Genomic DNA, 25341 nt, shown 5'->3' on the forward strand with positions numbered 1-25341 from the left:
TCCAAAAATATTCTGTTTATTAAAAGGCATACAAAACTTGAGTCTTTGAAATGAAGAGTCATTAAAAAAGTGAGGAGTTGAGGCCACACATTGCATCATCGAGGACATGAACATAACTTCTGCAACGTGACATGATTGGCAGCAAGATTAGCTCTGGACAAACCTAATGTGTCGTCAAATGTATCGTATGGAGAACTGAAACTGAAAGTAGAGGATTGAAAATGTAATTCAGTGTTTGGTCATCATTGATAGGAAGTGATGGATCCACTTTTAAATGGTTGGCAAACATGAGTCATGTTGACGAGGAGACGTGGAGCGGCAGATCAACTTTTCTGTGGTTGGTAAACACGAGTCATGTTGACGAGGAGGAAAAGTGGAGCGGCAGATCAACTTTTCTATGGTTGGTAAACACGAGTCATGTTGACGAGGAGGAGAAGTGGAGCGGCAGATCAACTTTTCAATGGTTGGCAAACACGAGTCATGTTGACGAGGAGGAGACATGGAGCGGCAGATCAACTTTTCAATGGTTGGCAAACACGAGTCATGTAGACGAGGAGGAGACGTGGAGCGGCAGATCAACTTTTCTATGGTTGGCAAACACGAGTCATGTTGACGAGGAGGAGACGTGGAGCGGCAGATCAACTTTTCTATGGTTGGCAAACACGAGTCATGTTGACGAGGAGGAGACGTGAAGCGGCAGATCAACTTTCCTATGGTTGGCAAACACGAGTCATGTTGACGAGGAGAAGTGGAGCGGCAGATCAACTTTTCTATGGTTGGCAAACACGAGTCATGTAGACAACGAGGAGGAGACGTGGAGCGGCAGATCAACTTTCCTATGGCTGACTTGATTGCAGTCACAGTCATTGAAATATTGTATGTCAGTAAAGAGCTGGAAAATGCTTTAAATTGTTTCAAAAATATATTTGATGAAAGTTTGGAGCAGTTATGTTAATCTTGTGTTGACTTGATCAGCCAAAAGTCTCCAACACCTTCATCAGGTGCACATGTGAGTCAAATATGGAAGATCTGCTCAACTGTCCAGCACTTTTTAATACGTGGGAGGCCCAGGAACTCTGAAGTCTTGTTGGCCATGAAGTCAAAACGTAGATTAAAGTTGAGACATTTTCCCCTGGATGTTACAGAAAGTATGAGAATGTGTGAGCAGCTGCCTCCTCTTCTTCACTTACATAATAAGTTTACTATCGTGAATTCCAGGTTATAAAACACTACCTTTTTTCCTAAACTTTGAACTCTGTGGCTAATAAGACGGTGCGACTAATTTTACGGATTTCTATGCGGTTTATAGCCCGGTGACGCTAATCTATGGGAAATATTTGATCTGTGTAAAAGTGAGGGGGTAAAATATGATATTTGTCAAGATATTTACAGAAAGTGTGGATCATCTGTCTTCACGTCCATGAATGATGGAACATGAAACCATCGGCAAAAGCAACGAGTGCCAGGAGAAAAGGACAAAAACTGGATATCCTGTCAAATAACGTCAGCTTGAAAGAAAGGAAAATGATTATGAAGGAATGAAATAAATAGAAGAGACTCATTAAATATGCTAGCAGAGGTGGCAAATATGGGCGTGGAAGAAGGTGCTAGAAGTCTTTGAGCAAACTGATCTGAGCGGCGATCTTCAGCGCGGGCCCCAGCTTGATGTTCATGGCGCCCAGCAGGTGGTCTTCCTGCAGCAGCAGCAGCGCCTGCCCGTCAATCTCCTGACCACGGAACTCTTCTGCGATCTCCAGGCAACCTGCGTGGTGGCCGCAACAGAGGGTTACACACCTACCTGGGCCTTGGCCCCGCCCCCCATGCACCTGGCAGCGAGCAGATAAAACCGTGGACGTGGTCCACGTTCCAGTGGGCGGGGTCGCTCGGGAGGAAGTGGGGGTCCGACTTCTGCACACAGGAAGACATCATTTGTACTTTGTATCCATTTTTAACTCACATATTTAATACAGATTATTCTTCTCAGTCCACATTAAACTACTTTTTTATGGAATATTATTCTTCTTAGTCCACTTTCATGTTGCAATGCAGAAGGAATATTACATTTTGGCCATATTTATATTATGTGTATATATGTCAATAATTAGCCATTTATACACTTTCTTTCTTTATTGATATCTCAATAAATATATGTTTATAAATAACCATTTACATTTTTGTAAATTGATTTTATATATATATATATATATATATATATATATATATATATATATATATATATATATAAAGAAGTGTGATAATGGTACTATATATATACTGAATATATTCATACATCTATATTTATGATTTACACTTTTTTAAATGATCAATTTTATAAATATACAGGGTTTCCCACACATTCATTTATTTGTGGGGGTCCGCCACCAAAGAATTATGGCCGCCACAAATAGATTTTTCGTCTTTTGACTCGCTCGACCGCTCATAAAAGGAATGGGACTCTGTCTGTGAATGCAGCTTGTAGTTACAACTCCGGTGCAGTAGGTGGCAGTAGCCTACTAAGCATTGTAACTCCGCCAATTGCACTTAAGGCCAAGCGGAACCTGCACAGCATTCTGGGGGGTGTAGGCAGAGGAAGGGCTTTGGCCTCTCGACCTATCACGGCCGAGCCTGAACCGCAAGGCATTCTGGGAAATGCTAACAGAAAAAAAAAAAAAAAGCAACAACGGCTAGCTGACGACGAGGAGTGAAACAAAACAGGAATATAAGTGCGGCAGCAAGAGAGGAAATTGTAAATAAAAAAGGAAACGTCACGTCACCAGTTTGGCAGTATGTTGGATTTTTTAAGTCTGATACGAATCAGAGTAATACTGTCTGCAAACTTTGCAAGGTCGTCGTCCCGACAAAGTCTGGGAACACAACAAACTTCTTTTAGCACCTGAGCCGCTCTCAGCCGCTGGAGTACAGCAGTATCAAACATCCACATCAGCACAGCAGTATCAAACATCCACATCAGCACAGCAGTATCAAACATCCACAAGCATCTACATCAGCACAGCAGTATCAAACATCCACAAGCATCTACATCAGCACAGCTGTATCAAACATCCACATCTGCACAGCAGTATCAAACATCCACAAGCATCCACATCAGCACAGCAGTATCAAACATCCACAAGCATCTACATCAGCACAGCAGTATCAAATATCCACAAGCATCTACATCAGCACAGCAGTATCAAACATCCACAAGCATCTACATCAGCACAGCAGTATCAAACATCCACAAGCATCTACATCACCACAGCAGTATCAAACATCTACATGAGCACAGCAGTATCAAACATCCACAAACATCCACATCAGCACAGCAGTATCAAACATCCACAAGCATCTACATCAGCACAGCAGTATCAAACATCCACAAGCATCTACATCAGCACAGCTGTATCAAACATCCACATCTGCACAGCAGTATCAAACATCCACAAGCATCCACATCAGCACAGCAGTATCAAACATCCACAAGCATCTACATCAGCACAGCAGTATCAAATATCCACAAGCATCTACATCAGCACAGCAGTATCAAACATCCACAAGCATCTACATCAGCACAGCAGTATCAAACATCCACAAGCATCTACATCAGCACAGCAGTATCAAACATCCACAAGCATCTACATCACCACAGCAGTATCAAACATCTACATGAGCACAGCAGTATCAAACATCCACAAACATCCACATCAGCACAGCAGTATCAAACATCCACAAACATCCACATCAGCACAGCAGTATCAAACATCTACATGAGCACAGCAGTATCAAACATCCACATGAGCACAGCAGTATCAAACATCTACATGAGCAGAGCAGTATCAAACATCTACATGAGCAGAGCAGTATCAAACATCCACAAGCAGCAGCAGCAAGAGACCACCATGCAGATACTCAGCATCACAATTCCAAAGGTGACAAAGAGATAATGGCTGCAGTTGTGTATCAATCTACTAAGGCTGCAGTTGTGTATCAATGTACTAAGGCTGCAGTTGTGTATCAATGTACTAAGGCTGCAGTTGTGTATCAATCTACTAAGGCTGCAGTTGTGTATCAATCTACTAAGGCTGCAGTTGTGTATCAATCTACTAAGGCTGCAGTTGTGTATCAATGTACTAAGGCTGCAGTTGTGTATCAATGTACTAAGGCTGCAGTTGTGTATCAATGTACTAAGGCTGCAGTTGTGTATCAATGTACTAAGGCTGCAGTTGTGTATCAATGTACTAAGGCTGCAGTTGTGTATCAATCTACTAAGGCTGCAGTTGTGTATCAATCTACTAAGGCTGCAGTTGTGTATCAATGTACTAAGGCTGCAGTTGTGTATCAATGTACTAAGGCTGCAGTTGTGTATCAATCTACTAAGGCTGCAGTTGTGTATCAATCTACTAAGGCTGCAGTTGTGTATCAATCTACTAAGGCTGCAGTTGTGTATCAATCTACTAAGGCTGCAGTTGTGTATCAATGTACTAAGGCTGCAGTTGTGTATCAATCTACTAAGGCTGCAGTTGTGTATCAATGTACTAAGGCTGCAGTTGTGTATCAATGTACTAAGGCTGCAGTTGTGTATCAATGTACTAAGGCTGCAGTTGTGTATCAATGTACTAAGGCTGCAGTTGTGTATCAATCTACTAAGGCTGCAGTTGTGTATCAATGTACTAAGGCTGCAGTTGTGTATCAATCTACTAAGGCTGCAGTTGTGTATCAATCTACTAAGGCTGCAGTTGTGTATCAATGTACTAAGGCTGCAGTTGTGTATCAATCTACTAAGGCTGCAGTTGTGTATCAATGTACTAAGGCTGCAGTTGTGTATCAATCTACTAAGGCTGCAGTTGTGTATCAATCTACTAAGGCTGCAGTTGTGTATCAATCTACTAAGGCTGCAGTTGTGTATCAATGTACTAAGGCTGCAGTTGTGTATCAATCTACTAAGGCTGCAGTTGTGTATCAATGTACTAAGGCTGCAGTTGTGTATCAATGTACTAAGGCTGCAGTTGTGTATCAATCTACTAAGGCTGCAGTTGTGTATCAATCTACTAAGGCTGCAGTTGTGTATCAATCTACTAAGGCTGCAGTTGTGTATCAATGTACTAAGGCTGCAGTTGTGTATCAATCTACTAAGGCTGCAGTTGTGTATCAATGTACTAAGGCTGCAAGTCATCTTCACTTTCTGAGTGAGTTTCAGTGTTTGAGTTGTTGCAAACAGTCCAGCAATGGTTGAGTAGTTGCTTGAGTTATTTTTGTATATGCTGAAGTTGGTTTGAGTTGTTCCATGAATGACTGAAGAAAGTAAGAAGTTTGTTTTGTCACAGATGTTCGGACGCAAGTTTATTCCGATGTTTACAACATTCTGTAAGACATGTTAGTTTCTGCTTGCTTGATGTTATTTATTTGTATATATTGTTTACCAACATGGCTTCAAAGCCTGAGTTGTACACGACTCATTTCTTAATTACAATACTTTGCACTTTTTGTTGGATTAAGCATTTATTTAATGTCAATATTTGCACATCGACCGGTATTTTCATTTATTTGACTGTTTTTCATAATGCTGACCTCCTTCTAAAGGTTAAAGGTTATATTTCGAATAAAAGTATTTAAATTCAGCCTTTTTTCTCTCCTGGTCTTTATTTAGAATACTTTTTTTGTTTTTTTTATCAATAATTATCGATATCGACTGATATGAAACACTTATATACTGATACATTTTTTTATTCACATCGCCCAGCCTTACCTGTTACCTTGCCCAGGTGTGCAGGTGATAACTCTGTTGTCAATAAACACACGTGGAGACGCTGCTTCAGATACTGCATCAATACTGAAAGCTACATTGTGCACTGCAGCATGTCAATATTAATATTAATTAAAGCTACATTGTCCACTGCAGCATGTCAATATTAATATTAATTAAAGCTACATTGTGCACTGCAGCATGTCAATATTAATATTAATTAAAGCTACATTGTCCACTGCAGCATGTCAATATTAATATTAATTAAAGCTACATTGTGCACTGCAGCATGTCAATATTAATATTAATTAAAGCTACATTGTGCACTGCAGCATGTCAATGCAATGAAAAGAATCCAATCTGATCCAACCAGCTGTTAAAATGTTGTCCAGGTTAATGTTTCAGCCATTAAAGGCCCTTCATTTCAAGACTTCAACTGTGATCGGGCACAATTAATAAATAATATTTCAGTGAAAAACTAATCGTTCAAATCTGTCTATAAATATGTACATAAAGTGTTGTAATTATATTCCAACTCCGCGTTCTTCTTGGTCATCGCCGCCGCTTTTTTTAATCGTTGATAATATAAATATATAAATAAAGAAGTGTAATGATGGTACTACATATACTGTATATATATATATATTTATGAATAACACTTTTTACACTATACATAAACAAAATAAATGTATTAATTGTACAAAAAAATATGAGTAATTATTTATTGATCATTGTTTATTTGTATTATTATTCAAATATTAATATAATTCTATTTTAGTATTAATATCAAATATATTCCATTTTATACATAGATTTACATATGAATAATTGCTAATTTAGCATGTCATGGTGACAGATCTTTCTAAAAGCAGCTTAATATTTAAGATGATATCGAAGCCAAACCTTTTCCATAAAGAAATCATGTGTAAAAAAGATTTATTATTGAGACAATTCTTTGTCCTTGCTTGGTTTTTCTATTAGCAGTTTTGAATTGACTTCAGGGTGCTAGGAAATCTTCAACTCTCGGACATAATCAAATGTCATTTGGACAAGATCTAGAACATGAACACATGATTATTGAACCTAGCTGAATATGACTTGTCAATGTCAGTAAACACATGTTGTTCATAAGTGCAAATATTGACATTTATAAATGTCATTGTTGTTGTTGTTCAATTCTCTCATGGCTGACAAAATGTAATCCCTGCTTTATTGCAGTTAACTGGTATGCTGAGTAGGAATTATTCATGGCACATTTAATATTTGCATAGCTAGAGCCTAAAACAACTGTGAAATATGTTTTGAAACATAAAAAAGGCCATTTGGAGGTTCATGGGGACTTTACAAGCGGCCAACTTGGACTCACCTGGCCGCCTTAAAGCCAGAGTCTTTAAATCAGTCATAGCACACAAACATCAACTTAAACAAGTCTTTAAATCAGTCATAGCACACAAACATCAACTTAAACAAGTCTTTAAATCAGTCATAGCACACAAACATCAACTTAAACAAGTCTTTAAATCAGTCATAGCACACAAACATCAACTTAAACAAGTCTTTAAATCAGTCATAGCACACAAACATCAACTTAAACAAGTCTTTAAATCAGTCATAGCACACAAACATCCACTTAAACAAGTCTTTAAATCAGTCATAGCACACAAACATCCACTTAAACAAGTCTTTAAATCAGTCATATCACACAAACATCAACTAAAATAAGTCTTTAAATCAGTCATAGCACACAAACATCAATTTAAACAAGTCTTTAAATCAGTCATAGCACACAAACATCAACTTAAAGAAGTTGAAAAACGTATTTGTATGTTAGCATTTAGTGGTCAAATGTAGGGAATATGTACTGTACTGTGCAATCTACTAATAATATGTACTGTACTGTGCAATCTACTAATAATATGTACTGTACTGTGCAATCTACTAATAATATGTACTGTACTGTGCAATCTACTAATAATATGTACTGTACTGTGCAATCTACTAATAATATGTACTGTACTGTGCAATCTACTAATAATATGTACTGTACTGTGTAATCTACTAATAATATGTACTGTACTGTGCAATCTACTAATAATATGTACTGTACTGTGCAATCTACTAATAATATGTACTGTACTGTGCAATCTACTAATAATATGTAATGTACTGTGCAATCTACTAATAATATGTACTGTACTGTGCAATCTACTAATAATATGTACTGTACTGTGCAATCTACTAATAATATGTACTGTACTGTGCAATCTACTCATAATATGTACTGTACTGTGCAATCTACTCATAATATGTACTGTACTGTGCAATCTACTCATAATATGTACTGTACTGTGCAATCTACTAATAATATGTACTGTACTGTGCAATCTACTAATAATATGTACTGTACTGTGCAATCTACTAATAATATGTACTGTACTGTACAATCTACTAATAATATGTACTGTACTGTGCAATCTACTAATATGTACTGTACTGTGCAATCTACTAATAATATGTACTGTACTGTGCAATCTACTAATACAAGTTTCAATCAATCAATCAATCAATCAATCAATCACCTGCTTTTTAAACTCCACCATGGCCTTCTTCTGCTTTCCATCCAGTGGTCTTTGTGTCTTGCTGTCCTCCAGTGCAGATTTGCCATTTAGGAAGAGAGCCATTCTTTTAGTGCATCCTACGTTGTATCTGGGACAGGAAAAATACATTTTCATTTCATGGAAAGACTTTATGCAAGGCTAACTTTCTAAAGTGTTGAAAGCGTTACTATTGTTGATAGTATGTTAAGAATGTTATCAAATGAGCTGCAAGCCCCATGGATGTACTTTTAATACCTGCTTACTTTAACATTCATTCTGTCTACACTTCTCCTAAATGACAAAAACTATTTTGTTGTGGTGTCCTACTCTGTCCCGTGGTCCTTGAACGCACCTGCATGTTGTGTTCCTGTGAGGCTAGAAGGATGACTCTGTTGTCAGAGACAATGTGAACATCTTACATGCTCACACAGTCATGTCTTTACAAATGTTTACATTGTCATTTCTCAATGTTAATGTCTCCTGGTTTCATGTTAGCATTTAGGTGAGCGATCAAAGTGCAGTGATCAGTGACATGTTATCATGAATGTTGTTCATCGTTACATCTCCAATCAACAATTTCCCTTGTGGATGCTTAAAGTTAGTCCAAGTCTAATCTTAGCACAGAAGAATATTCCACTGCTGTTTCAAGAAGACGTGATCAATGAGGTTTGGCTTGAAGTTCATACCGCTTAGCACAGACTGTGGAACAGAACCTCTTGGACCTTCTGAAGACATATGCAAAGTCCACCTTGCCACAGAGCTCACAGGTGAGCACGGCCTCTTGCGGACACTTGGAATCTGGGAAGAAAAAAACACACAAAAATGCACCATTTTATCTTCTTCTGCTTCTTCAAACATCTGCAAAGGTTGTGGTTGTCTTGCAAAAGGCCACAGCTTCTCCATGAGTGGATGCAGCCCCAGCTTGAAGACCCTGGGAGCTGACCGGGACTAAGGCCAGAGTTCCAGGTGGGTTCCAGGTAGGGCTGGGCGATATGGCCTTTTTTTAATATCTCCATATTTTTAGGCCATATCGCAATATACAATAAATATTACAATGTTTTACCTTGGCCTTGAATGAACACTTGATACATATAATGACAGCAGTATGATGATTCTATGTGTCTACATTCAAACATTCTTCTTCACACTGCATTCATATATGCTACTTTTAAACTTTCATGCAGAGAGGGACATCACAACTAAGTCCATCCATCCATCCATTTTCTACCGCTTATTCCCTTTCGGGGTCGCGGGGGGCGCTGGCGCCTATCTCAGCTACAATCGGGCGGAAGGCGGGGTACACCCTGGACAAGTCGCCAGCTCATCACAGGGCCAACACAGATAGACAGACAACATCCACACTCACATTCACACACTAGGGCCAATTTAGTGTTGCCAATCAACCTATCCCCAGGTGCATGTCTTTGGAAGTGGGAGGAAGCCGGAGTACCCGGAGGGAACCCACGCATTCACGGGGAGAACATGCAAACTCCACACAGAAAGATCCCGAGCCTGGATTTGAACCCAGGACTGCAGGACCTTCGTATTGTGAGGCAGACGCACTAACCCCTCTGCCACCGTGAAGCCCACAACTAAGTCAATTGACCAAAAGTTATTAAAGTTATTAAGCAATGACACAAACATTCATGTCATTTCCAAAACAGAAAGTGCAAGATTGTCACAGACATTTTAAAGGGAAACATTATCACAATTTCAAAAGGGTTAAAAACAATAAAAATCAGTTCCCAGTGGCTTGTTTTATTTTTTAAAGTTTTTTCCAAATTTTACCGGTCCCGGAATATCCCTAAATAAAGCTTTAAAGTTCTTGATTTTCACTATTTGCGATGCGACTGTGACGTCATACAGTGCTGCCAATACAAACAACATGGCGGTTACCACAGCAAGATATAGCGACATTAGCTCGGATTCAGACTCGGATTTCAGCGGCTGAAGCGATTCAACAGATTACGCATGTATTGAAACAGATGGTCGGAGTATGGAGGCAGATAGTGAAAACGAAATTGAAGCTATTGACGCTATTCAGCCATAGTGTGGGTGTACCTAATGAAGTGGCCCATAGCATGGCTGCCTTATTAGCATCGGCGGTAAAATGTGTAGACCAAACGATCAGGACTTTCGCATCTTGTGACACCGGAGCAACTTAAATCCATCGATTGGTAAGTGTTTGTTTGGCATTAAATGTGGGTATCTAGTTTCAAATGTACATACAGCTAGCGTAAATATAGCATGTTAGCATCGATTAGCATAGCATGTTAGCATCGATTAGCTGGCAGTCATGCCGTGACCAAATATGTCTGATTAGCACATAAGTCAACAACATCAACAAAACTCACCTTTGTGATTTGGTTGACTTAATGGTTGCAAATGCATCTACAGGTTATCCATACATCTCTGTGCCATGTCTGTCTTAGCATCGCCGGTCAAATGTGGAGACACTCTGGTACATTCAATGGGGGTCTGGCGGCAGATTTCTTGCCAGTGGTGCAACTTGAATCCCTCCCTGTTAGTGTTGTTACACCCTCCGACAACACACCCACCAGGCATGATGTCTCCAAGGTTACAAAAAATAGTCGAAAAAACGGAAAATAACAGAGCTGGGACCCGGTGTTTGTAATGTGAAAATGAAAATGGCGGGTGTGTTACCTCGGCGACGTCACGTTCTGACGTCATCGCTAAAAGACCAATAAACAGAAAGTAGTTTAATTTGCCAAAATTCACCCTTTTAGAGTTCGGAAATCGGTTGAAAAAATACATGTTCTTTTTTCTGCAACATCAAGGTATATATTGACGCTTGCATAGGTCTGCTGATAATGTTCCCCTTTAAGTGTCAAATAAGAATGAGCTGCATAATAGGATATCAAATAGTATTGGTCCTTCACTATGTGGTAGGTTACTACGGACGTTATTAAATTATCTTCATTCTTTAGCGAATGACTTTTCAAATGATGCTACATATTAGCAGTAATGCTACTTTTTATAGCAACGCTTTTGTCCCACACTTGACAAATTACGGTTGTCTGTTCGACATATTCCCGCTTGAAGCCAGACGATGGACCCCCTGCAGTTTTTATTGGGAAATAAGTCTTCCTTCATTTGTTACCAGATCTGCACCTTCTTTCTCTCATATTACTACTCGTACGGCTAAGACCACGTAACCCAGTCTGCTACCTCTCTGTTGGGCAAGGGCGCATACGTATGTGACGTGTGAGGTGACAGTATGTGACGTGTGAGGCGACAGTATGTGACGTATGAGGTGACAGTATGTAACATGTGAGGTGACAGTATGTGAGGTGACAGTATGTGAGGTATGAGGTGACAGTATGTGAGGTGACAGTATGTGAGGTGACAGTATGTGAGGTGACAGTATGTGAGGTGACAGTATGTGAGGTATGAGGTGACAGTATGTGACGTGTGAGGTGACAGTATGTGACGTGTGAGGTGACAGTATGTGACGTGTGAGGTGACAGTATGTGACGTGTGAGGTGACAGTATGTGACGTGTGAGGTGACAGTATGTGACGTGTGAGGTGACAGTATGTGACGTGTGAGGTGACAGTATGTGAGGTGACAGTATGTGACGTGTGAGGTGACAGTATGTGACGTGTGAGGTGACAGTATGTGAGGTATGAGGTGACAGTATGTGACGTGTGAGGTGACAGTATGTGACGTGTGAGGTGACAGTATGTGACGTGTGAGGTGACAGTATGTGACGTGTGAGGTGACAGTATGTGACGTGTGAGGTGACAGTATGTGACGTGTGAGGTGACAGTATGTGAGGTGACAGTATGTGACGTGTGAGGTGACAGTATGTGAGGTGACAGTATGTGACGTGTGAGGTGACAGTATGTGAGGTGACAGTATGTGACGTGTGAGGTGACAGTATATGAGGTGACAGTATGTGACGTGTGAGGTGACAGTATGTGAGGTGACAGTATGTGAGGTGTGAGGTGACAGTATGTGAGGTGACAGTATGTGAGGTATGAGGTGACAGTATGTGAGGTGACAGTATGTGAGGTGACAGTATGTGAGGTGACAGTATGTGAGGTATGAGGTGACAGTATGTGACGTGTGAGGTGACAGTATGTGACGTGTGAGGTGACAGTATGTGACGTGTGAGGTGACAGTATGTGACGTGTGAGGTGACAGTATGTGACGTGTGAGGTGACAGTATGTGACGTGTGAGGTGACAGTATGTGACGTGTGAGGTGACAGTATGTGAGGTGACAGTATGTGACGTGTGAGGTGACAGTATGTGACGTGTGAGGTGACAGTATGTGAGGTATGAGGTGACAGTATGTGACGTGTGAGGTGACAGTATGTGACGTGTGAGGTGACAGTATGTGACGTGTGAGGTGACAGTATGTGACGTGTGAGGTGACAGTATGTGACGTGTGAGGTGACAGTATGTGAGGTGACAGTATGTGACGTGTGAGGTGACAGTATGTGAGGTGACAGTATGTGACGTGTGAGGTGACAGTATGTGAGGTGACAGTATGTGACGTGTGAGGTGACAGTATGTGAGGTGACAGTATGTGACGTGTGAGGTGACAGTATATGAGGTGACAGTATGTGACGTGTGAGGTGACAGTATGTGAGGTGACAGTATGTGAGGTGTGAGGTGACAGTATGTGAGGTGACAGTATGTGAGGTATGAGGTGACAGTATGTGAGGTGACAGTATGTGAGGTATGAGGTGACAGTATGTGAGGTGACAGTATGTGAGGTGTGAGGTGACAGTATGTAACATGTGAGGTGACAGTATGTGAGGTGACAGTATGTGACGTGTGAGGTGACAGTATGTGAGGTGACAGTATGTGACGTGTGAGGTGACAGTATGTGAGGTGACAGTATGTGAGGTGACAGTATGTGAGGTATGAGGTGACAGTATGTGAGGTGACAGTATGTGACGTGACAGTATGTGAGGTGACAGTATGTGAGGTGACAGTATGTGAGGTGACAGTATGTGAGGTGACAGTATGTGAGGTGACAGTATGTGAGGTGACAGTATGTGAGGTGACAGTATGTGAGGTGACAGTATGTGAGGTGTGTAAGAATGTGCGCCTGCTTGTCAGTGAGAAGGAGAGACAACAAAGAGTGGGAGGAGCCTGTAGTGTAATGCCAGCAGCAAAAAGCAACTGTGTGAGAAGGTATACTCCAATATCAGCATGTAGTCATTTTCTGTATCGCACAGAGACAAACGTGTGATATATGGTGTATATCAATGTATCTCCCAGCCTTAGTTCCAGGACTCACCCTTAGGCGAGAGGTTGTTGATCCTGGGGTGTGAGGTGTGTTTCCTGAGACAGTCCACTGAGAAGGTCGGGTGTTCCACCTGCACACGGACAGAAAAGGCTCCAATTGTAAACTGACACTATTCTTAGATTTCACCAAAATAAAATGGACATTTATAAAAAAGACATTTCCTCATGAGACACACGTTCACCACACAGAAGAGTTGGACCTTCAAATAAAACCTGGTGAATACTTTATGCTGTGTTTTTGTTGCGCCCCAAAAAGTGTTACTGTACTTCTCATTTGGAGCTCCATGTAAAAGTACTAATCAGCATGTTATTGACAAAGCTAATACTTATATTGTATGTACTGACTGTATCCTACTTTGAGTACTAATCAGCATGTTATTAACAAAGCTAATACTTATATTGTATGTACTGACTGTATCCTACTTTGAGTACTAATCAGCATGTTATTAACAAAGCTAATACTTATATTGTATGTACTGACTGTATCCTACTTTGAGTACTAATCAGCATGTTATTAACAAAGCTAATACTTATATTGTATGTACTGACTGTATCCTACTTTGAGTACTAATCAGCATGTTATTAACAAAGCTAATACTTATATTGTATGTACTGACTGTATCCTACTTTGAGTACTAATCAGCATGTTATTAACAAAGCTAATACTTATATTGTATGTACTGACTGTATCCTACTTTGCAGTAATTTGTATACCACAGGGATGTCACAAAGGAGGATGTACTTGTCACAGAGCCACTGTGTGTTGAGTTGATGAGAGGACATAACACTCACTGGGAAAGGCTGGGCACCTTCCTGGATGACAAAGCCCTCTATGAAGTGTGTCAGGATGCTGGACTGGACTATGGCCTGGACCGCCTTAGTCCCTCCTCGCTGGTGGCTACTGTTTGTGTTGCCATTGCCAGGAGTCATGACTGGACCATCACCTGCCAGCACAAACACTCTTCATCAAATACACCATGTGTGTACTGATACTACGTCTTCTACATACACCATGTGTGTACTGATACTACATCTTCTACATACTCATGTGTGTACTGCTACTACATCTTCTACATACACCATGTGTGTACTGATACTACGTCTTCTACATACTGATGTGTGTACTGCTACTACATCTTCTACATACTCATGTGTGTACAGCTACTACATCTTCTACATACTCATGTGTGTACTGCTACTACATCTTCTACATACTCATGTGTGTACAGCTACTACATCTTCTACATACACCATGTGTGTACAACTACTACATCTTCTACATACTCATGTGTGTACTGCTACTACATCTTCTACATACTCATGTGTGTACTGCTACTACGTCTTCTACATACTGATGTGTGTACTGCTACTACATCTTCTACATACTCATGTGTGTACAGCTACTACATCTTCTACATACTGATGTGTGTACTGCTACTACATCTTCTACATACTCATGTGTGTACAGCTACTACATCTTCTACATACTGATGTGTGTACAGCTACTACATCTTCTACATACTCATGTGTGTACTGCTACTACGTCTTCTACATACTCATGTGTGTACTGCTACTACATCTTCTACATACTCATGTGTGTACTGATACTACATCTTCTACATACTGATGTGTGTACTGCTACTACATCTTCTACATACTCATGTGTGTACAGCTACTACATCTTCTACATACTCATGTGTGTACAGCTACTACATCTTCTACATACTCATGTGTGTACAGCTACTACATCTTCTACATACTCATGTGTGTACTGCTACTACGTCTTCTACATACTGATGTGTGTACTGCTACTACATCTTCTACATACTCATGTGTGTACAGCTACTACATCTTCTACATACTCATGTGTGTACAGCTACTACATCTTCTACATACTGATGTGTGTACAGCTACTACATCTTCTACATACTCATGTGTGTACTGCTACTACATCTTCTACATACTCATGTGTGTACAGCTACTACATCTTCTACATACTGATGTGTGTACAGCTACTACATCTTCTACATACTCATGTGTGTACTGCTACTACGTCTTCTACATACTCATGTGTGTACTGCTACTACATCTTCTACATACTCATGTGTGTACTGATACTACATCTTCTACATACTGATGTGTGTACTGCTACTACATCTTCTACATACTCATGTGTGTACTGATACTACATCTTCTACATACTGATGTGTGTACTGCTACTACATCTTCTACATACTCATGTGTGTACTGCTACTACATCTTCTACATACTGATGTGTGTACAGCTACTACATCTTCTACATACTCATGTGTGTACTGCTACTACGTCTTCTACATACTCATGTGTGTACTGCTACTACATCTTCTACATACTCATGTGTGTACTGATACTACATCTTCTACATACTGATGTGTGTACTGCTACTACATCTTCTACATACTCATGTGTGTACTGATACTACATCTTCTACATACTGATGTGTGTACTGCTACTACATCTTCTACATACTCATGTGTGTACAGCTACTACATCTTCTACATACTGATGTGTGTACAGCTACTACATCTTCTACATACTGATGTGTGTACAGCTACTACATCTTCTACATACTCATGTGTGTACTGCTACTACGTCTTCTACATACTCATGTGTGTACAGCTACTACATCTTCTAACTTACACCATGTATACATTACTTGTTATTATGAATGTTACTAGATACTACATATATACTTACATCATGTATATATTACATGTTATTATGAATGTTACTACATGACATATATACTTACATCATGTATATATTACATGTTATTATGAATGTTACTACATGACATATATACTTACATCATGTATATATTACATGTTATTATGAATGTTACTAGATACTACATATATACTTACATCATGTATATATTACATGTTATTATGAATGTTACTACATGACATATATACTTACATCATGTATATATTACATATTATTATGAATGTTACTAGATACTACATATATACTTACATCATGTATATAGTACATGTTATTATGAATGTTACTACATGACATATATACTTACATCATGTATATATTACATGTTATTATGAATGTTACTAGATACTACATATATACTTACATCATGTATATATTACATGTTATTATGAATGTTACTAGATACTACATATATACTTACATCATGTATATATTACATGTTATTATGAATGTTACTACATGACATATATACTTACATCATGTATATATTACATGTTATTATGAATGTTACTAGATACTACATATATACTTACATCATGTATATATTACATGTTATTATGAATGTTACTAGATACTACATATATACTTACATCATGTATATATTACATGTTATTATGAATGTTACTACATGACATTTGTACTTACAGCGATGATGGAGGTTTTTAGAGCACTTTATTGACAGGATAGAGCAAATACCATGACCTCCATTTGTTATATATTCTAACAAACTGCAGATTGTATTTTAACCTATTTGACACGTCATCAAAATTCTAAAATTAATCTTAATCTGGAAAAATTCCTAATGATGTTCCATTTATTCTTTTTTAAATTTTTTCAAAAAGATTCGAATTAGCTAGTTTTTCTCTTCTTTTTTCCGGTTGAATTTTGAATTTTAAAGAGTCGAAATTAAACCGTTCTATAAAGTGTTTTTTTTTTCATCATTTATTCCCTACAAAAAACCTTGAGCAGAAGGAAAAAAAAATGTACGACAGAATGACGGACAGAAATATCCCTTTTTTTTATATTTATCTGTTAATTGTGAGAAATATTAAGATGATCAGTGTTTCTACAAAGATAAACATAATTAATTACTAACAATAACATAGAGTTAAAGGTAAATTGAGCAAATGGGCTATTTCTGGCAATTTATTGAAGTGTGTATCAAACTGGTAGCCCCTGGCATAAATCAGTACAAAATAAGTAGCTCTTGCTTTCAAAAAGGTTGCTGCCCCCTGCTCCAGACATACAGACACTCAACAACAACACATCCTTTGCAGACTGTAATTAATGCTTTGCAAAAATATTTTCAACCCCAAAAGGTGAAAGTAGATCATCACCCACGGCACACCAGACTAGTGTGCCGCAGCACAGTGGTTGAAAAAGACTGTACTAGTGTGTGATAAAAGTGGTGAATCCAGTGATGTGAACTAACTTGTAACTTCTTACGGGGAGTGACGTCATTGTGTATTGGACATTGTTTACTGGGAGTGACGTCATTGTGTATTGGACATTGTTTACTGGGGTGACGTCACGCGGGAATGAAAAGAATGAATGAAGTGTATTAGCTAGCTTAGCTTAGCTTAGCAGCACTTGGACAAGCTCGCTTTAGCTCACTTTAGCTTCCTAAGAGCGCCACGGTATTAAAAGTCCACTTTTCTGGGGTCGGTGTGAGGAAAGAGGACATTTAAAGAGGCTTTTGCTCACCTTTTGGAGCACCAGGACTCACAGCGACAACAATGGAGACTTGGAGGCAACAACAGCCTTTCTTTCTTTACTTCTTTCTTTACTTCCTTCCTTCTTTCTTGCTTTGTTCGTTGGTTTGTTGGACTCTTACTTCATCTCTTAACCCCGCCGACACATCACTTGGTACGACTTGCAAAGTACAGCATCTTTAAAAGTAGAATTAGAGAAGCAGGACACTTCTTGTGCGCCATGAGAGCAGGCTGGATCGAGCCCAATAACGGTATCATCGACACTGTTGTGGTATCGGCATCTGGTCGACACCGGCGTGACGAGATCGACTTATTTTGGGGGGTTTTATTTTCACAATCATCTGTTTTTCAAATATGTCATTTTAATCAATCCAACTTTAGTTCATGTGCAGGAAAATAGCAACACTAACCACCGTCGGAAAAATAGTACAAAACATATTTGGAAATAAATGTAAATACAAATAGTACATAGATATATTAATAAAACATAACACTGAGCAAACAATAAATAAATAAATAAATAAATGATAAATGGGTTGTACTTGTATAGCGCTTTTCTACCTTCAAGGTACTCAAAGCGCTTTGACACTACTTCCACATTTGACACTACTTCCACATTTAAACACACATTCACACACAATAGAAGTAATAATTGGTTGTGTTGTTCAAATATATATTTTATATTTTAGGAATGAACCATATGAAAATGTGCTGAAAAAGTACTCTTATAAACAAGTTTTGTTTTTCAATCCATGAATAAACAACACAAAACTCTTGACTAAGCAGAAAAACATTACATTTGTTTTGAATAGAGCCTTATCAAGTGTTTATTGTGTCTTGTATTCATGTTTTCATGTTGCTCAATTAACAGAATCACCTCAAAATGGGATTTATCCATTATTTTTACGCTTATTAAAAATTGGAATCAGTACTAACCGTCTTGGATTTTACTGCAGTTTATGGATAATATTGATCATTGCCGTAATGTTTTTTGTTGTGGTTTAGTTAGTTTGCACTATTTTGTTCAAACAATTCAAAGAAAAAAGGTGAGGACTCGCATTACATCTCAACAGCGTTAGTACTTGAAATGTTGCTAATTCTCAACAAACAAGTTCAATAAGAAAAGAATGAAATTTTCATTTGGTGTGGATTTTGTGTAAAATATTCTTCTTGTAACACTAGTAAGTCCAAAATAACAAAATTATTGAAGCATCTTGAACATATTGGCAATATTTCTGTTTTTAATATCGAATCGGTCCTAAAATGGGCACTATCGCCCCATTCGTGTGCATCTGCAAATGTTTAAGCACAACTTCCGGCATTAGCCTTCAAAATAGAAGCTTCAAAACATAGAAGACAATGTTTTGGAGTTGTAAAATGTAACTTAATTTATTTCTTAGCAGCATTTTCTCTGTTTTAAATGATGGCAATCTGCTATATTATTATTATTTTTGTTTGTAACTGATCACATACAAGCAAAGGACTCCTTTATAATCAGATTATAAGACACGTGTATTGAGTTTTATTTGCAAGTTGTACTTTTAAAACAGCTTTGGAGTAAGTCAAAATCAGTCATTAAGGCTTTTATTTTGAAGCAGAGAAGCGGAAAGGAGCAAGGCGCTGTGGTTGTCTTTCTGCCTTCTCAGCAGGGGGGCGCTCCATCCTCCTGTGTGACGGGAGAAGTCCTCTTTGCAGCACCTTTGTCTCATGTCGAGCCTGGAATTGATGAAAAAGGAGTGCTTTGCCTCCGGGGCCTTGTCCTCGGCTTCTTTCAAGAGAAGATTGATCAGGAGGAGGAGAGTCGCTCCAAGGTCCAACTCCCAGGATGGGACCGCCGACTGTCAGCCGTGCAGGTGAGTCCGGGGCCAAATGGACCTTTTTCTTCTTACAAAGTTGGCACAGAAGTGAAGAAATGGGAGGACTAAAAAGAGAAGGACTACAAAGTGTGTTGTATTACAATCTGACCACAACTCAACATTCAATTGGATTGTTGGGGTGAAGAATGCTTCCAGAATCCTTTGTCCAATCCACACAATTCTCACCATATATTATTTGGAATATAAATTATTAACGTTAACATAAAAACTACATTTGTGCTGCACATTTTCTTTTTCTATTATAGTTTTTATGTTATTAACAATTAATATTTGTGTTACTAACGTGTTGTTGTTGATAAGCAGACACACCAACCTCCCCAAACTTAATATTTGTGTTACTAACGTGTTGTTGTTGATAAGCAGACACACCAACCTCCCCAAACTTGCACCTTTCATTTGTGCTAAAATCTATTTTTTCCAATTATCATACTTTTTATGTTTGAACCTTTTATTATTCATAACCAGCCCCACAACATCAAAACTATAATTATTAGACAATCTTTTTTTTGCAGCACAAACACTTTAAACACGTTTGAGGAGATTTTGACCAGGCTGTTATGAATAATAACACGTTAATAACATAAAAACTATAATACCATCCATCCATTTTCCTTCACTTATCCGAGGTGAGGTCGCGGGTGCAGCAGCCTAAGCAGAGGAACCCAAACTTCCCTGTCCCCAGCCAAAACCACACTGTTCCTCCTGAATCCGAGGTTGGACTATCCGGCGTAGTCTCCTCTCCAGTACACCTGAATAAACCTTACCGGGAAGGCTGAGGAGTGTGATCCCACCATAGTTGGAACACACCCTCCGGTTCAAATTCTTCAAGAAAGGAACCACCACACCGGTCTGCCAAGCCAGAGGTACCGCCCCCGATGTCCACGCGATGCTGCAAAGTCTTGTCAACCAAGACAGCCCCACAGCATCCAGAGCCGTAAAGAACTCCGGGCGGATCTCGTCCACCCCTGGGACCTTGCCACCGAGGAGCTTTTTAACTACCTCAGCGACCTCAGCCCCAGAAATAGGAGAGTCCACCACAGATTCCCCAGGCACTGCTTCCTCGTAGGAAGACGTGTTGGTGGGATTGAGGAGGTCTTCGAAGTATTTCTTCCACCGATCCACAACATCCGCAGTGGAGGTCAGCAGAACACCATCCTCACCATACACGGTGTTGACAGTGCACTGCTTCCCCTTCATGAGGTGGCGGACGGTGGTCCAGAATTGCTCCGAAGCAGTCTGTAAGTCGTTTTCCATGGCTTCCCTAAACTCCTCCCATGTCCAAGTTTTTGCCTCCGCGACCGCTGAAGCTGCACACCGCTTGGCCTGTCGGTACCTGTCCACTGCCTCCAGAGTCCTATGAGCCAAAAGGACCCGATAGGACTCCTTCTTCAGCTTGACAGCATCCCTCACCGCTGGTCCAGCGGATTCTGGGATTACCACCACGACAGGCACCAACTACCTTGCGGCCAAAGCTCCAATCAGCCGCCTCGACAATAGAGGTGCGGAACATGGTCCACTCGGACTCAATGTCCCGCACATCCCTCGTGACATGTTCAAAGTTCTCCCGGAGGTGTGAATTGAAACTTTCTCTGACAGGAGACTCTGCCAGACGTTCCCAGCAGACCCTCACAATGCGTTTGGGCCTGCCAGGTCTGTCCGGCATCCTCCCCCACCATCGCAGCCAACTCACCACCAGGTGGTGATCGGTAGAAAGCTCCGCCCCTCTCTTCACCCGAGTGTCCAAAACATGAGGCCGCAAATCCGATGACACAACTACAAAGTGGATCATGGAACTGCGGCCTAGGGTGTCCTGGTGCCAAGTGCACATATGGACACCCTTATGTTTGAACATGGTGTTTATGGACAATCTGTGACCAGCACAAAAGTCCAATGACAAAACACCACTCGGGTTCAGATCCGGGCGACCATTCTTCTCAATCACGCCTCTCCAGGTTTCACTGTGGTTGCCAACATGAGCGTTGAAGTCTCCCAGTAGGACAAAGGAATCACCCGAGGGAGCACTCTCCAGTACTCCCTCCAGTTTATCCAAAAAGGGTGGCTACTCTGAGCTACTGTTTGGTGCGTAAGCACAAACAATTGTCAGGACCCGTCCCCCCACCCGAAGGCGGAGGGAGGCGACCCTCTCGTCCACTGGGTTGAACTCCAAACATGCAAGCTTTGAGCCGGGGGAAAACTAGAATTGCCACCCCAGCCCGTCGCCTCTCACTGCGTGCAACATCAGAGTGGAAGAGGGTCCTGCCCCTCTCGAGAGAACTGGTTCCAGAGCCCTTGCCGTGCGTCAAGGTGAGTCCGACTATATCCAGCCGAAACTTCTCCACCTTGCGCACCAGCTCAGGCTCCTTCCCCCTCAGTGAGGGGCTGTTCCAATTCCCAAGAGCTAGCTTATGTAGTCGAGGACCAGACCACCAAGTGCCCTGACTTCAGCTGCTGCCCGGCTCGCACTGCACCCAACCTCTGTGGCCCCTCCCATGAGTGGTGAGCCCATTGGAGGGAGGACCCACATTTCCTTTTCAGGCTGTACCCGGCTGGGTCCCATTGGGACAGGCCCGCCCACCAGCTGCTCGCCATCGTGCCCCACCTAGGGGCCTGGTGACCCACGTCCAGGCGAGGGAAATCTGAGTCCTGTTTTTCTTTTTCATTGCGGTCTTCGAGCTGCTCTTTGTCTGATCCCTCACCTCGGACCTGTTTGCCTTGGGAGACGCTACCAGAGAGCATAGAACCCTCTGGACAACATGGCGGTGTTGTTTTCATATTTGCAATGATTATGGCAGGTATCATTTGATCAAAAAGTCCAGCAGGTTAAAGTTGGAGGTCTTCCTTGCAGGTGTTCCATATTGTCCGACTCTGGCAGCGGGCGTACTGTTCGACGGGTTCTGACGGCCTGCCTGCTGTCCTTCCTGGCCCTGCTGGGCTCCGTGTCCATCGACCTGGGCCCCAACTTCCACCTGCTCCACTCCACGCAGGCCGCTCACGGCCAGCTCACGTCTTGCAGAACGGCGGCCATCTTGCGCCTGCTGGGTAAGCTTCAAGCCGCGCGCCGCCTGCTCGGGAAAGACCTCGCCAACGTCTCGGCGTGGGACCTCTGCAGTGATGCCGCGGCCGGTGGCGACGGCTACGGGCTCCCGTGCAACGACGAGACTAGCGCACTTTGCCAGGAGATGGCGAGGACCGTCGGCGGCTTACTGGGAACAGGTGAAAACTACACCTGCGACCTATCTGCAGTCATCGGAGGACTTCTTGATATGTGGGGAACGGTAGAAGATACTTTGAGCAGAGCCAGGCGCGACTCCATCTGGAGGGATGTTCTCGCTGCCAGACTCCTGCTCACATTCAAAGAACTCAACCACCGGCTGATGGACGTCCCCCACGTGCTGGATCTACCAGACTTCCAGGACAGGTGGGGTTTTTTGTTGAAGCACTTGAGCTTTGCGGCGCTTATGACGGAACAACTCAACGACTGCTGGTTGGAGAACATCGACCGAAAACTAAACTCCAGCCGACGTTTCAAACACCTTCTGGACACCGACCTGTGGGAGTTCTCTCCGGGGAAAGACCTACCCGGGTCAGGCCTCGGACTCCAAGCTCTGAAGGACACCGAGCACTGCCTGTTTGCTGGCGCGGTGCCGGCGCTCAGGAAGGCGTCTCGCTACTTGGCGTCGCGCCTCAGCATGAAGATCAGCCTGCTGGCCATCGCCTGCCTCAGCTACCCGCTGGTCATGTTCTCCTTCAAGCAGATGACCGAGTGGATACACGACTACGCCCGCAGACTGAAGGACAAGACCGAGGACTTGAGGCGTCAGAGGCAACTGGCCGAGGACCTGCTGCACCAAATGCTGCCCAAGTCCGTGGCCAGACAACTCCGCCGCAATAAACACGTGGAGGCCGAGAGCTACGAGAAGGTTGGTGACAATAACAGCAGATTTATGTTTCTTAAATAAACGCTCAATAACATTTGACTGCCAATGAAAACACAATTTCACCACTTTAGTCATCATTTTTGCGCTTTTAAAACTTGATCTCTTTGTTTGATATTGTCATTACTGCCACCAGTGGTGGAAAAGTGTATTACAAGTCAGTACCATCACTCACCACAGCAGGAAAATAGATCAATGGTGGCGCTGGCGGCCCGGCCTTATGGTTAGCAAATACTGTACTAGGAGAGCCCTGATCCGATATTGATGTAGGTCTGATATCAATTCAATTTACAAAAAAAAATGCATAAAAATGTTTGATACAAGCAGTCCTAAAGAATTACTACTTGTGTGTGATATCATGTGCGATACAAGCAGTCCTCCAGCGTGTTTACTTGTGTGTGATATCATGTGCGATACAAGCAGTCCTGCAGTGTGTTTACTTGTGTGTGATATCATGTGCGATACATGCAGTCCTGCAGTGTGTTTACTTGTGTGTGATATCATGTGCGATACAAGCAGTCCTGCAGTGTGTTTACTTGTGTGTGATATCATGTATGATACATGCAGTCCTGCAGCGTGTTTACTTGTGTGTGATATCATGTGCGATACAAGCAGTCCTGCAGTGTGTTTACTTGTGTGTGATATCATGTGCGATACAAGCAGTCCTGCAGCGTGTTTACTTGTGTGTGATATCATGTGCGATACAAGCAGTCCTGCAGTGTGTTTACTTGTGTGTGATATCATGTGCGATACAAGCAGTCCTGCAGCGTGTTTACTTGTGTGTGATATCATGTGCGATACAAGCAGTCCTGCAGTGTGTTTACTTGTGTGTGATATCATGTGCGATACATGTCCAATATCTTGTGTTTACTTGTGTGTGATATCATGTGCGATACAAGCAGTCCTGCAGTGTGTTTGTGTGTGATATCATGTGCGATACATGCAGTCCTGCAGTGTGTTTACTTGTGTGTGATATCATGTGCGATACAAGCAGTCCTGCAGCGTGTTTACTTGTGTGTGATATCATGTGTGATACATGCAGTCCTGCAGTGTGTTTACTTGTGTGTGATATCATGTGTGATACAAGCAGTCCTGCAGCGTGTTTACTTGTGTGTGATATCATGTGCGATACAAGCAGTCCTGCAGTGTGTTTACTTGTGTGTGATATCATGTGCAATACAAGCAGTCCTGCAGTGTGTTTACTTGTGTGTGATATCATGTGCGATACAAGCAGTCCTGCAGTGTGTTTACTTGTGTGTGATATCATGTGCGATACAAGCAGTCCTGCAGCGTGTTTACTTGTGTGTGATATCATGTGCGATACAAGCAGTCCTGCAGTGTGTTTACTTGTGTGTGATATCATGTGCGATACAAGCAGTCCTGCAGTGTGTTTACTTGTGTGTGATATCATGTGCGATACAAGCAGTCCTGCAG

At 41.4% G+C, this 25341-nt stretch overlaps 2 protein-coding genes across 2 annotated transcripts in view; one reads left to right on the plus strand and one right to left on the minus strand.

Annotated features, from left to right (window-relative positions):
• LOC133554050 (polyhomeotic-like protein 2) lies at window positions 1–18398 on the minus strand. The gene is made up of 7 exons (XM_061902406.1): window positions 18088–18398; window positions 14413–14564; window positions 13613–13691; window positions 9027–9138; window positions 8323–8449; window positions 1827–1908; window positions 1–1762 (listed from the first exon to the last, which is right to left on the minus strand). The coding sequence occupies exons 2-7, from the start codon at window positions 14548–14550 to the stop codon at window positions 1608–1610; spliced, it is 693 nt and encodes a 230-aa protein (XP_061758390.1). The 5' UTR covers window positions 14551–14564; window positions 18088–18398; the 3' UTR covers window positions 1–1607.
• The window catches only part of LOC133553975 (uncharacterized), a 27320-nt gene continuing 20294 nt past the window's right edge, over window positions 18316–25341 (plus strand). The window contains exons 1-4 of the mRNA XM_061902297.1: window positions 18316–18366; window positions 19745–19948; window positions 22329–22468; window positions 22818–23892. Of these exons, the coding sequence (XP_061758281.1) occupies window positions 18316–18366; window positions 19745–19948; window positions 22329–22468; window positions 22818–23892 (1470 nt within the window). The remainder of the gene's footprint in view (window positions 18367–19744; window positions 19949–22328; window positions 22469–22817; window positions 23893–25341) is intronic.

The sequence above is a fragment of the Nerophis ophidion genome, linkage group LG06 (genome assembly GCF_033978795.1).
Source record: "Nerophis ophidion isolate RoL-2023_Sa linkage group LG06, RoL_Noph_v1.0, whole genome shotgun sequence".
NCBI classification, from domain to species: Eukaryota; Metazoa; Chordata; class Actinopteri; order Syngnathiformes; family Syngnathidae; genus Nerophis; species Nerophis ophidion.

What these genes read in the sequence shown, in the direction of transcription:
- LOC133554050 (XM_061902406.1), bottom strand. Translation starts at nt 14,550, where the DNA reads ATGACTCCTGGCAATGGCAACACAAACAGTAGCCACCAGCGAGGAGGG. An exon ending in CAACAACCTCTCGCCTAAGG is followed by an intron (nt 9,139 to 13,612) that starts GTGAGTCCTGGA and finishes TTTTCTTCCCAG; the next exon opens with ATTCCAAGTGTCCGCAAGAG. An exon ending in TTTTATCTGCTCGCTGCCAG is followed by an intron (nt 1,763 to 1,826) that starts GTGCATGGGGGG and finishes GCCACCACGCAG; the next exon opens with GTTGCCTGGAGATCGCAGAA.